Genomic DNA, 12,391 nt, shown 5'->3' on the forward strand with positions numbered 1-12,391 from the left:
AGAGAAATCTGTTGATGTGGATCTCAGCACTACTATATGCAGAAAGTGGAAAGAAAACAGAGATTAGCACCTTTGCTGTTCCCTGGGGCCACTTAAGAAGACAAGCTTCCTTGTGGAGAAAAGAGGCCTTTGCTTGAAATTTCCTGGTACAATTGTTTTCCTTCCAATACTTGCCATAGAGCCTTTCCTTGCCTGGGATAATTCAGTGTTTTGACTTTAACATGCATTTTGAAGAGGAATTTACTGCCACCTGAATACTCCTGACTTTTCACATTTCCCAGTCTTCTAAGCATGGATAGATATAACAGCCAGGGCTAATCATACCAGGGTTGTTGGCTTTTTTTAAAAAATAGAACTGCTCATTGCAATAAATGGCTGTTGTACTAAAAACATGACAGCCCTTGGAATGAGCTATGTTAGTATTTTTCTTTTTTTTTTTTGCCACAGAGTAAAGTCCTTGGGATAGGAATCCTCTTTTTGTTTGTGTTTGTGCAGTGGCTGGAACAATGGGGTCTCAGCAGCACTACCTAACAGTACTATTACTGCTACTAAATACCAATGCACAAACTGCTAAACAACCTGCAAGGAATAAAAACTCCACCCTGTGCACCCTAAAGAGCACCAGGTTGTAGAATGAAAAAAATGTTGACGCTTATCGGTGGGCAGCTCTCCCAGATCAGGTTAAGAAGGCTTATGTCCTGATTCACAAAAGCCCCTTTTATACTCACTGGCAGTGAAAAGTGGTTTGCAAGAAGAGGAAATGTAATTTATGTCCACTTTGCAGCCTTTTTACACCAGAAGCCTGGTATAAATGAGAATCAGAGCCATGACATAACAGGACTATCTCTTCATATGGGCCAGACAGTATAGCTGGTCAAGGACATTGTGTATTGCCTGTCAAGAGAGAAAGATGTGAAATAAGAGGACTTCTGTTTAAGCATTGAATTCTGGTGGCATGAATGTACCTAAAAAAGAGTGACTGCTTCCCTAGTTCCACATTGCCCTGAAGGAGAAGACTCTGGGTAGAAATTTTAGTAGTAATAAAAGATTATGATGAAAAACGTTATCTGGGTCTTCTATTCCATGTGTGTTTGTGGGCATGGGAGGGGACAGGAGAGGAAAAATGTCTTTTGTTGCAACTAAAGTGTAAATGTCCTGCTAATTGGAAAGGAAACAAGAAGCTAGCAGAGCACAATGGTTTGTGAAAGACGAAAGACTAGGACAGTCAGGATCCCAGCCTGCAAAGCCTTATATCACTGGGAGTAGACCCACAGAGCTGACAGACAGTGCTTCCAATCTATTAAGATAGGCATGCACATAGTGTCTGGTGAATCGGGGCCTTGCCCTGGGAAATCTTATCATTGTTAGAAAATCTTCTCAAAGGGTTGGTTTCTACTCCCCTGGAAATCAGGAGGAATTTTGCCTTTGACTACAGGGAAAATGAGGACTCATCATAATTCCATGTAAAGTTAATGCCACTTCTTTGCATATAGGTAAAAAATAACTCTCACACCACACCACTACCCCTCAAAATATGCTGCTGCTGTTGTTGTTATAGTAATAATGTCATCATCTCACTGGTATGTATTGATTTAACTAAACTGCACATGATAAGGTGAACATATATGTTCTTTTTGCTTATGAACAGACCACTGCCAGTTATAAATATGTAATACCTTCTATAGTACTTGTATTCAATTTCCCTTCTATTTTCCTCCATTAACCCTTGGATTTTTTTTTCATTGCACTGCATGTGTTATTGAAGAGAGAAAGCACTTACTGCAGTGATCAAATGTAATATAGAAAAAGAGAAAATACACTGATTCAGTCAGAAAAATGGGCACTGACTTGCCAGAAATTGGCTACTTTTATGAACTGCCTAGATGCGTATCACACATATGACAGAATCATAGAAAAACAGGGCAGTAAGTGCCCTTGAGGGGCAATCCTTATTCATCCTGCTCAAGAAGGATCACCCCCACCCCAGCCTTCCTGCTTTTAACCATCCCAGACATATGTTTCTCTAACTTGCACTTAAAAACTTCCACTGGGGAGACACAACTTCTCTAGGTAATCTGTTGCAGTGCTTAACCACCTTCCTAGTTAAAAGTTCTTGCTAACACCTAATCTATCTCTATGCCTAAACTCCCTCTCTGCAAAATGAAGGAAAGAACCTTCCCCGACCCTTTGTTCTGTGGCCTCATCCTGCCCCCTCATCCCTTGTATGCTCAGGCTCTTAGAGATGTCCTCAGAAGGAAGTCATCCTGCTGCCACCCTCAGATCGTTCTCTGGGGAATCCAGTCTAGCTGGATCTGGTGTTTTTAGGAGCTCAGTCTGCAATACCTGCCCTTTTACATGGGCTAAAGGGGACAGAATAGGAGTTCAGGTTTTCTGCTATAAACTTTATGGCTAGAAGAGACTATGATGTTTACCTAGTCCTATTTTCCACTTAACAATCTAAAGACTTTTCCCCAGTGGTCCCTTCATTGTGTTCAGAAAGCGAGGGTTGATGAAACGTGAGAAAAATCTAACAGGAACTGACCCTTTTAAAAATGCATTCCCAGATTGTTTTAATGTGTGTGTGTGGGGGGGCGGTGTTAAATGGACCCTTTGATGTAGTTACTTTATTATAAATCACAGTTACCCCTCTTATAAGGATGTGATTAATTTTTACTATAAAAGGTTCTTTAAAACTTTTGTCGTAATGAGAAAAAATCATCCTAATACTTAGGGCAAGATCCTACTCTACCTCCTAGGTGCCTGAGTGGACCTGGGTGCCTATGTGTGATCCAATTCCACCTGGCTTGAGACCCTGAACACCTGATAGCATGTCTACTTTTGTGACACCCCATCATCTTAGCCTCGTGACTCACAAAAAGCATCCAAGATGAGGAGGGCCCACCCACCTTTTGTGTTAATGTTTTTTCAGGCACTGGGGCAGGGTGGAATAGAATTGCACTTTAGGTGCCTAGGCCCACTTAGATGCCTAATAGGTGGAATAGGATTGGCCTTTAATATTTATACAGAGCTTTTCATTTGAGGCTCTGAAATCACTTTACGGGCATTTGATTCTACTGAAAGAGCATGCAGCAAATGAGAAGGGATACAAAGCAGGAGAGGCTGGCAGTAGTAGTAAACTTTCAGTGGTTTAAAAGCTGCACTTGAAACTAATGGTAACCCACTTCCAGTAGAGCCTGATCCAACCCCTTCCTCCCCCCAAATTCAGGGCAGTCTGTCCTTTACTTCTGTTGGATCAGGTTCCTGATCTGTCACTAATAGAGCTCAAGGGGGAAAAAACCACAGGGGGCGCTCCGTCACTATTTTTAGTTATTAGACATTGAAAGGACACCTGAGAGATGCATGAGACGCACCAGTCTATTCATTTCTGTTTAAATGTTGTTAATTATATCCCAGTTCCCACAGCTTACTCCCAAGTCTGTTTATATTGCCTGGCTTCCGTGGGGACAGAGTAGCTTTTTTATATTGTTATCTTTTAGCCCCAAAATAAATAAAGGCAGAAAGGGGAGAAGGGATTCGATTCTGAGTGCCAACGCCTTACACTGATATCTGTATTTTTAATATATATTATCATAAAATAAATTCCTCCAAATAAATCAGCAAGTTAACAGATTTTCCCCTTATAACTGCTGTTTAATAGACAGTGCAACCTGTTTAGAAAACAGCTTTAAATGGGTCCTTATATGAGCTGCCTGTGGTTGAATTAAACCCCATTCAAAATATTGATTCCATAGTCTATGCTGATCCTTTATAGCATTGGGTATCTTCATTGATGCAGACCCATACACTTTTTTTTAGTCATTTGAAAAAAAAAATAATGTTAATCATCCATATTATTCCATCCATTCTGGAAACAAGACAGACAGGTAGGCAGATAGATTATGTGCATGGAGACAGACAGACAGATAGATTATCTATCTGCATATACAGCTGTACAGATCTATTTATCTATAGATCCATACACAAATACTGTGTATATATGTGTGTATATGTGTATCTAGATACACACACACAGACATATATAGATATATAGGCATATACAGCTAGCTAGACAGACTAGGAGTGGTCTGGGGACTACGATAAATTGATTTAAGAGGCAATTTGTATTGAACATATGGATGGGGCCCAGCACCTAGTTTATATTAGGAGGGTCTTGGAAAGCACGGTTATCAAGAGTCACCTCCTCCCTGTCCAGAGAAGACCGCAGGGCTGTGGTGCGGACCAGGCTGCCTGCGGAGGGCTAGCAAAGACCTAGAGGAAGAATTAATTCCACTTCAGAGAATCGCCCTGTTTTCTAGTCCCCGAGAAAGATCCGTTAAATCTCTGATGAGCAAACACATTAAATAAACTTGACTTTGTTTAATGCCTCACATAGCAACCGTGTCCTCTGGAATACCGAGGCGCTGCAGTACTTGGGCGAGGAAAGCGCGATGCCAGCGAGAGCAGGCGGAGAGCAGAGGGTGGAGGGGGGTTGTTTGGGGAACTGATGGCTGTCTGTTTCCCTTGATCTTTCAGCGACCAGATCGATCGATCCACCTATCTGCCATGTCTCATTAGATTTCCAATGAAAACACCTAGCAGCTCCAGGTAGAGCGGCGGTCGGGCTGCATAGGAAACGGATGACCTAGGTACTCTTTCCCTTCTGATTCTGCTCGGTGATCGGCAGGAATAAAGAGGGAGTTTCCAGCTCCAGAACGTGGGATTGTTTCTACTTTTCTTTCTTCCTTTCTCTCTAACCCTGGCCCTGGCGGAGGCGGGCGCGCAGGTCCAGCCGCACGTCTGCGGGCTCGGAGCTGGTGCCTGCTCCGCTCGGGGTCCGGAGGGAGGAATCTCAGGTCCTGCAAGCGATTGCACTGCTCTGTGCCTGTTTCCACCCCCTCCCCCCTCTTGTTTGTTTTAGTTACGAAATGGTGTAGGGGTCTCGGCGGTGGCTGAGTAACCTTGGGACGGGCTGTGCTGACTGGCAGAGCCGAATCGGGGAGCCCGAGGCACTTAGCACCTTGCGAAAAGTCAAGACATGAAGTGCGCTGGCACGGGGCGGCGCCGGGCCGCGGCCGAGCAGGCCGGGTGATGGTCCCGGGAGCCCGCGGCGGCGATCTGCCCCCCTCGCGGTGCCAGGGAGGCTTGGGCGAGGACCAGCAGGCGGAGAGTTAAAGGTGTGTAAACAGCGTTTTCTCCCCTGCCCGGCCGGTGCGCACTGGGCTCGGGGCGGCGGGCTGCGCGCAGACCCCCGGGGCGGGGCGGGGCGGGGGCAGCCTCGGCCAGGCCCAGGGCCCCGCGCCGCCAGCTCGGGCCCGGGCACCGGGGGCAAGGGCTAGGAAACTCGGGTCTCTCTCCCTGCCCGGGCCCGGCTCCCCTTCGTGCCAGCGGCCTTCCTCTTGGCCCTGACCCCGCTGCCCACCTCGTGGCACCGCTCAGCGTTTTCTTTCCCGCTACTTTTCGTCCTCCCCTGCTTTCCCATTCACCTCCTTGGTTCCTCCTTCCTTGCCCCCTGCTTCATCTTTCCCTCTTCGTGCCTTTCCCCCCACATTCCTCTCTTTTCTCCCCTCTCACTCGTCCTTCCCCTTCGTTCCCATTTCTTCCCCCTACTCTTCTCCCCCCTTCCCCTCTTTTAGCCTTCCTTCCCCCTTCACTCATCTTTCTTCCTTTCCAATTCATCTTTTCCCCCTTTCCTTTTCTTCCCGGATCCCCCCTTTCCTTTTTCTCCTCCACTCATCTTTCTCCCCTTCTTTCACATTCATCCTTTTTCCTCCCCCCCACACTCCTCTTCCTTCCTTCCTCAACCCTCTTTCTCCCCCCGCCCCCATCTTTCTCGGCTTCCCCCCCCCATATATTCCTTTCCCCTACTCATCTCCTTCCCCCTTCCCCTTTCTCCCCCCGTGCATCTTTCTCTCTTGCTTTCCCATCCCTACTTTCCTTTCCTCCCGTACCCTCCTCTTCCTTCTCTTCCCAGTCCTTTCTTCTCCCTCACTCACCTTTCCCCACTTCTTCCCCGTTCCTTTCTTTTCCCTTCTCGCCCTCTTTCCCCCACTCATCTCACTCCCTTTCTTTCCCTTCCTCCTTCCCTCCCCGCTTCCTGCCCTCCTCCACCCCTTCCCCTCCACTCACGCCCCCCCCGTGCCCCCTGCCCCGCCGCGCTCCGTGCCCCTCTCCCCGCGGGCTCTCCCGGCCGGAGGGCAGGTGTGGGAGCGGAGCAGTCTCACGCCTAGGTGTGAGTTGATTATTCAAATAGGCTGCCGAGGACCTGGGGATTGGAGGCTCGCCGGGGCGCTCGGTGCTATATCACTCAGCCACCAACGTCACTGCAGCACTTGTCCTCCTCCTCTTCCTCCTCCTCCTCCTCCTCCTCCTCCTCAGGCTTTTCCATCGCCTCCGGGCGGCTCTGCAAAACCCACCCAAGCAGCAGCGGTGGCGGCGGCAGCAGCAGCGGCCGCCAGAGCCCCAGCCCAGCGGCAGGCAGGGCTGCCCCCCTCCCCCGCCTCCAGCAGCCCAGCCAGAGAGAGGGAGGGAGGGAGGGCTGGGATTTTTTTTTTTTTTTGGTTGCGCGCTCTCTCTCTCTCTCTGTCGTCGCCTGTGGAGGCTGTTAAATTTTAAACTGCCATGCACTCTGCTTCCAGTATGCTGGGAGCAGTGAAAATGGAAGGGCACGAGCACTCGGATTGGAGCAACTACTACGGAGAACCAGAGGTAGGAGCAACTTGCTGCCGCGTGTGCGTGCGTGTGTCCCCCGCCCCCCGCACCCCGCACCCTTCCCTTCCTTGCCTGCCCTTGCTGGGGCGCACCCGGGGCTCTTTTTTTTATACGCCACCGTGTTAGCCTTGAGATAATATTAACTTGGCGATCAAATATTGACTTGTGGCGCCTCCAAATCCTCTTCCCCAGCCCAAGCCGCGCTATCCTAACAAAGTTGTGTTTGGCAGGGACCTGTTGGGGAGGGGGTGGCAGTTCCGAGAGGGAGGGGGGCTTGAAGGATAGAGGTGTGTGTGTGTAGGGGGGTGGGGGGTGTATTGCTTTAAATCTCATTTTAGGAAGAGTCCCAAGATGAGAAGCAACGTTGTGGAGCGCCGGGGGGCTTCATCCAGCCGCGCTCTGAGCGACCCAGCAAGCCCAGGGCAGCACGGAGCCAGCGGGCAGCCTCCGGCTTGGCTTGCCCACCTCTTTTCGCAGCGACTCCTCTGCCTTGTTTTTTTGGGGGGTGAGGGGATTCCACCCCCCCGCTTCCCCTGCCCTCCGGATTTCAGATCGCGGGGCTGTTTCCTTTCCAGGGGCTGAGCTATCAACCCGCTGCCAACCATTTTTAATGATATTATATATATATATATATATATATATATATATATATATATATATACACGCACACACATATACATGTATATATATGTATATATATACACACACATATTAATGATCATATATATACACATATATTACTGTGTATATGTGTATATACATATATACACACATATATACACACATATATTACTGATATGTAATTATTATATTAATGTAATGATCATATATATAATATACATATGATCATTAAAAATGGTAGCAGCAGATTGATTGCTCAGCCCCTGGAAATGAAAGGACCCTGCGGTCATATCTATGCATAGTCTGTGAAATGTACAGCTATAGGTACAGTATCTACGAGATAGATAGATCTATATCCATATATCCATATATATATATATATAGTAATGTACCTATAGCTGTACAATAACTGTACATTTCACAGGCTATGATTATATATGTATAGCTTAGATATGTAATATGTATAGCTAAGAAATATATATATAGTTAAATTAGATTAATGTATAGTTAAATCATATATAGATATATTTATATATCTTTATATATAGTTACTTTTATATCTATATTGAGTTAAAGATAGATATATAGATATATTTATATAAGTTTGACTTTAAGTTAAATTATAGATATGTATTGATATAGATATCCATAGATATATATCTATATAGAGAGCTATCGATATACATGGATATATCTATCTATAGATCTGTAGATAGATATGTCTAGATCTATAGATAGATATATTCAGTTAAAGACTGATATATAGATAGATATAGATATATAGTTCCTCCCCCTCCTCCCCCTCAGCACACCCTTGCCAAGTAAATACGGAGCTGGCAAGCTCCTTCCCAAGAGGCGACCCGGCTCTATCTTAGGAGCTCCTAGTTGAACCTTCATTTCTCTCCCAATTCCTGCCCACGCAGAGCAGCAAGCACAAAGCGAAAGGCAATCCCCCCCCGCGATCCCCTACCACCACCTCCCCGGTATGAATAATAGCGCTCGGGCAGTGGCTTCAGGGCTGGCTGGGCTGCGAGGAGAAGCATTGCTATAGCAGCCTATGTTGTATGCATTGAATAGAAGTCAACGTTAATCATCCCCCCCAACTCTCCCTCCTCCTCCCCCCTTGTCCTTGCAGAGCTATTCTTCAGTGAGCAACATGAATGCCGGGCTGGGCATGAACACCATGAACACCTACATGGGCATGCCCGCCATGAGCACAGCGGCCAACATGACGGCGGCCAGCTCCATGAACATGTCATACGCCAGCACGGGCATGAGCCCCTCCCTGGCGGGCATGTCCCCGGGCACGGGGGCCATAACGGGTATGGGCACGGCGGGGGTGCCGGGCATGGCGGCGCACCTGAGCCCCAGCATGAGCCCCATGGGCGCGCAGGCGGGCTCCATGAGCGCGCTGGCGCCCTACAGCAACATGAACTCCATGAGCCCCATGTACGGGCAGTCCAACCTGAACCGCTCCCGCGACCCCAAGACGTACCGGCGCAGCTACACGCACGCCAAGCCGCCCTACTCCTACATCTCGCTCATCACGATGGCCATCCAGCAGTCGCCCAACAAGATGCTGACGCTGAGCGAGATCTACCAGTGGATCATGGACCTCTTCCCCTTCTACCGCCAGAACCAGCAGCGCTGGCAGAACTCCATCCGCCACTCGCTCTCCTTCAACGACTGCTTCCTCAAGGTGCCCCGCTCCCCGGACAAGCCGGGCAAGGGCTCCTTCTGGACCCTGCACCCGGACTCGGGCAACATGTTCGAGAACGGCTGCTACCTGCGCCGCCAGAAGCGCTTCAAGTGCGAGAAGCAGCTGGCACTCAAGGAGGCTGGCGGCGGGGGCGGCGGCGGCGGGGGCAGCAAGAAGCAGCAGCAGGGGCAGGGACAGGGACAGCCGCAGCCGGCCGCGCTCGGGGACAGCGGCGCCTCCACGGGCTCCGAGGACCCCGCGGGCACGGAGTCGCCCCACTCCAGCGCCTCGCCCTGCCAGGAGCACAAGCGCGCCCTGGCCGACCTGAAGGGCAACCCGGCACTGAGCCCCGCCGGCCAGGCTCCCTCGCCCGCCCAGCAGCAGCAGCAGCAGCAGCACCTGCTGGCTCAGCACCACCCGGGGCTGGCGCACGAGGCGCACCTCAAGCCCGAGCACCACTACGCCTTCAACCACCCCTTCTCCATCAACAACCTGATGTCGTCCACGGAGCAGCAGCACCCCCACCACCACCCCCACCATCACCCCCACCACCACAAAATGGACCTCAAGGCATATGAACAGGTGATGCACTACTCCGGCTACGGCTCGCCCATGCCCGGCAGCCTGGCCATGGGCGCTGTAACGAACAAAAGTGGCCTAGAGTCCTCCCCCCTGGCTGGAGACACTTCTTACTACCAAGGTGTGTATTCCCGACCCATCATGAACTCCTCCTAAGGCGGGCTCCCCCTTGCCACCAGCCTTCCCCCTCCCTTATTCCACCCCCCTCCTCCCCATGTAAGGGAGGCCCGGACTTTGATCCTGATGATGGTGATGATTTTTGTTGGCTCCAGATGTTGTGTATATTTGGGACTTGCTAGTTCTGTGTGCTACACATCCACCCGCAAGGAGGACAACTTCCCACCCAGCCAGCCTGACCCCAAATCCGCCTGGCTTTGGATGGGGCCCATAGACGCCCAACCACTTTAAGCAACAATTTGAATTTGGGGGGGAGGGAGGTGAGGGGATTTTGTCTTGGTTTATTCGCTTCGTTGGGTTTTATTATTATTAATTATTATTATTATTTTGAGGGGGAGGGGAGGCAACCTTTTTTTTTTTTTGGTGGTCGTCGTTGCAGGGAGTTCTAAATATATCTATTTTTTTGTGTGGAAGTGGACTGGAAAGCTTATTCCGTGTGAAACCATGTTCAATTTTTAAACCGAAGACCAAAAGTCTTGTAATGCTGTAAAAAAAAAAAAAAAAATAACCACAAAAAGGAAAAAAGAAAAAAAAAAGAGAAAAATGGAAAAAAAAAAAGTCAGGCTAGATTGTTGTAATTGATACAAACGTTTGATGTTACCGGGAGAGTAAACTACTTGGATCTGATTAATTTATCGTTTCTGTATGCTTTATTTATGGCTTATAAATGTGTATTCTGGTAGCGAGCAGCCAGATTTTCACAAAACTATATTAAAGTGTTATTGGCGTTTTTTTTCCCTGAATCTTTTCTTCAGATTACTACTAATATGCCCCACCTCCCCCCTCACGATTTGAAACCCCAAGGTAAAATAGATAAGGCGGGGATTCCTTTTAAACGCGGGGTAGGAACTGGGGAAAAAAGGCGACTGGATGACAGATCTATCTGTTCTCTATGTTATAGACATGTGTATAGTCTTTAATACATATTTCTATAATCCTAGAGATATGCAGGGAGAACAGCTCTGAAAAGTATGTCAGACATATAGCCACATATACATGAAAATGACATGAAAGATGCTATGCACATATATGTGTATCTTAAATACTATGATCATATATGTGTAATGTACCTATAGCTGCAGGCTCTCCCTTTGCCTGAACAAGGGTGCTTGTGCCCGAAAGCTTGCGAAGAACACTTTTTCCAACTATTTAGTTGGTCTAATAAAAGATATCACATTTCCCAAAGAACCTTGTCTACCAATAGCTGTACATTTTACAGAGTATGCTTATATATGTATAGCTTAGATATATCATATGTATAGCTTAGAAATATATATACAATATATATACATATATATATCTTAGCTATTAAACCTAGATACATGAGTATGTGGGATCTTATACCCATATCTTAGCTCTAACGAAAATACCTCAGATGTTGTGCCAGTATCTTAATATATCCGCTATTATACCAGTAAATGACCTATCGCAGATATTACACTTGTACAGGAATAGCTCAGATCTTATGCCAATGTACAGATGTTAGGTACTTCATATGCCTAGGGATCATTTTTAAAGGCGCATGCACTTTCGCCTGTCAAATGCTAACCGTCGAGGAACACTTTCAATGAACCCTGTTCGGGTTTTTCTGCTTTTAAAATAACCTCGCGGCGTGGAGGTTATTCCGGGATTACTCAAATCCCAGTTTTTCCCTGCCGGGCTATTCCCTGCGCCTTGGTCCTTGTCCCCAGTAAGTTCCTCCTTGAACCTTGTCCCCAGCAAAGCAGCTCCCCACCTGCCATGGGGGACCGGGCAGTCCTAGCCTGCCCCAGCCACCCCGGCGCCAGGGGATGGCAGCCCAGCCCGGCTGGAGGGTCCGGGGCGGTGGAGTCCGCAGAGGCCCCGCAAGGTATCAGTGACCGTGGAGGGCAGCGCTAGTTTAGCTGGGTGACTTGCTTGAATGGAAAGCAAGCAGCCCGGAGACAATTACTCTGATGAGAGGCGGGAGGGGCCGCCGGAGAAAAGGTGGATGCGGGTGAAGTCTGTCCGAGCTGTGATTTATATAGCTAACAGCAGTCGCGCGTTAAGGCAGCTTCTGAGCCATGTGGCCGGGGAGCAGGACTGGCCAGCCGTGCAACAGCAGCTGCACTGCTCACCCTCCCTCCCGCAGTCATACCCCCCTCCAAACTTAGGGCCCGATCCTGCCTCTCTTTCCCCTGTGAAAGAGTACTAGACACTTGAGCTCGGGCGGGGCAGGGAGGATGGAGAGAAGGGAGTCTTTTTTTTCATCAGACTAAATCGGAGTAAATCCTCAAGGGTGCTGAGCGCATATGCAGCCGCCGGCATCAGAAAAGCCCCGTGTGAGTCTGGCATATCCCAAACATTTCCAAAGGGCACATCACTGCGCTTTCACGCCTGCTGTGAGCACTGGCAGTAACAATAATAGCAGTATGGATGATGTATGCACTCTGACGAAAACAGCTGGATGTGTCCCTACGCACCCGCTCGAGTGAACAGACCAACCCGGCTGTGAGTTCATATCGCACTGGCGCCCGCATATAATCTCTAATCGCCGCCAGTCCCTCTCAGCGCCGATAAAACGGCTGAATAGATCAAAAATACAATTCAGCTGCAAGGGCCCGAAAACGCTGGAGTAATAAAAGTGCA

The 12,391-nt window shown here is 48.6% G+C and overlaps 1 protein-coding gene across 2 annotated transcripts; it reads left to right on the forward strand.

The window, feature by feature from the left end:
• Positions 1 to 4,450: 4,450 nt before the first annotated feature.
• FOXA2 (forkhead box A2) lies at positions 4,451 to 10,465 on the forward strand. 2 transcript variants are annotated; one of them, XM_090031553.1, is made up of 3 exons: positions 4,451 to 5,174; positions 6,636 to 6,705; positions 8,465 to 10,465. In XM_090031553.1, exons 2-3 carry the CDS (start codon positions 6,637 to 6,639, stop codon positions 9,761 to 9,763), a joined length of 1,368 nt encoding a protein of 455 aa, XP_089887679.1. In that variant the 5' UTR covers positions 4,451 to 5,174; position 6,636; the 3' UTR covers positions 9,764 to 10,465. The 2 variants fall into 2 exon arrangements, with proteins under 2 accessions (XP_089887679.1, XP_089887678.1); XM_090031552.1 differs by lacking the exon at positions 4,451 to 5,174 and having other exon boundaries at positions 6,619 to 6,705.
• Positions 10,466 to 12,391: the final 1,926 nt, after the last annotated feature.

The sequence above is a fragment of the Crocodylus siamensis genome, chromosome 1 (assembly GCF_052110815.1).
Source record: "Crocodylus siamensis isolate JL-2025a chromosome 1, ASM5211081v1, whole genome shotgun sequence".
Lineage (NCBI taxonomy): Eukaryota > Metazoa > Chordata > Crocodylia > Crocodylidae > Crocodylus > Crocodylus siamensis.

Coding starts and splice junctions, on each gene's coding strand:
- FOXA2 (XM_090031552.1), top strand. CDS start 6,619: ATGCACTCTGCTTCCAGTATGCTGGGAGCAGTGAAAATGGAAGGGCAC. Junction 6,706..8,464: donor ACTACTACGGAGAACCAGAG/GTAGGAGCAACT, acceptor TTGTCCTTGCAG/AGCTATTCTTCAGTGAGCAA.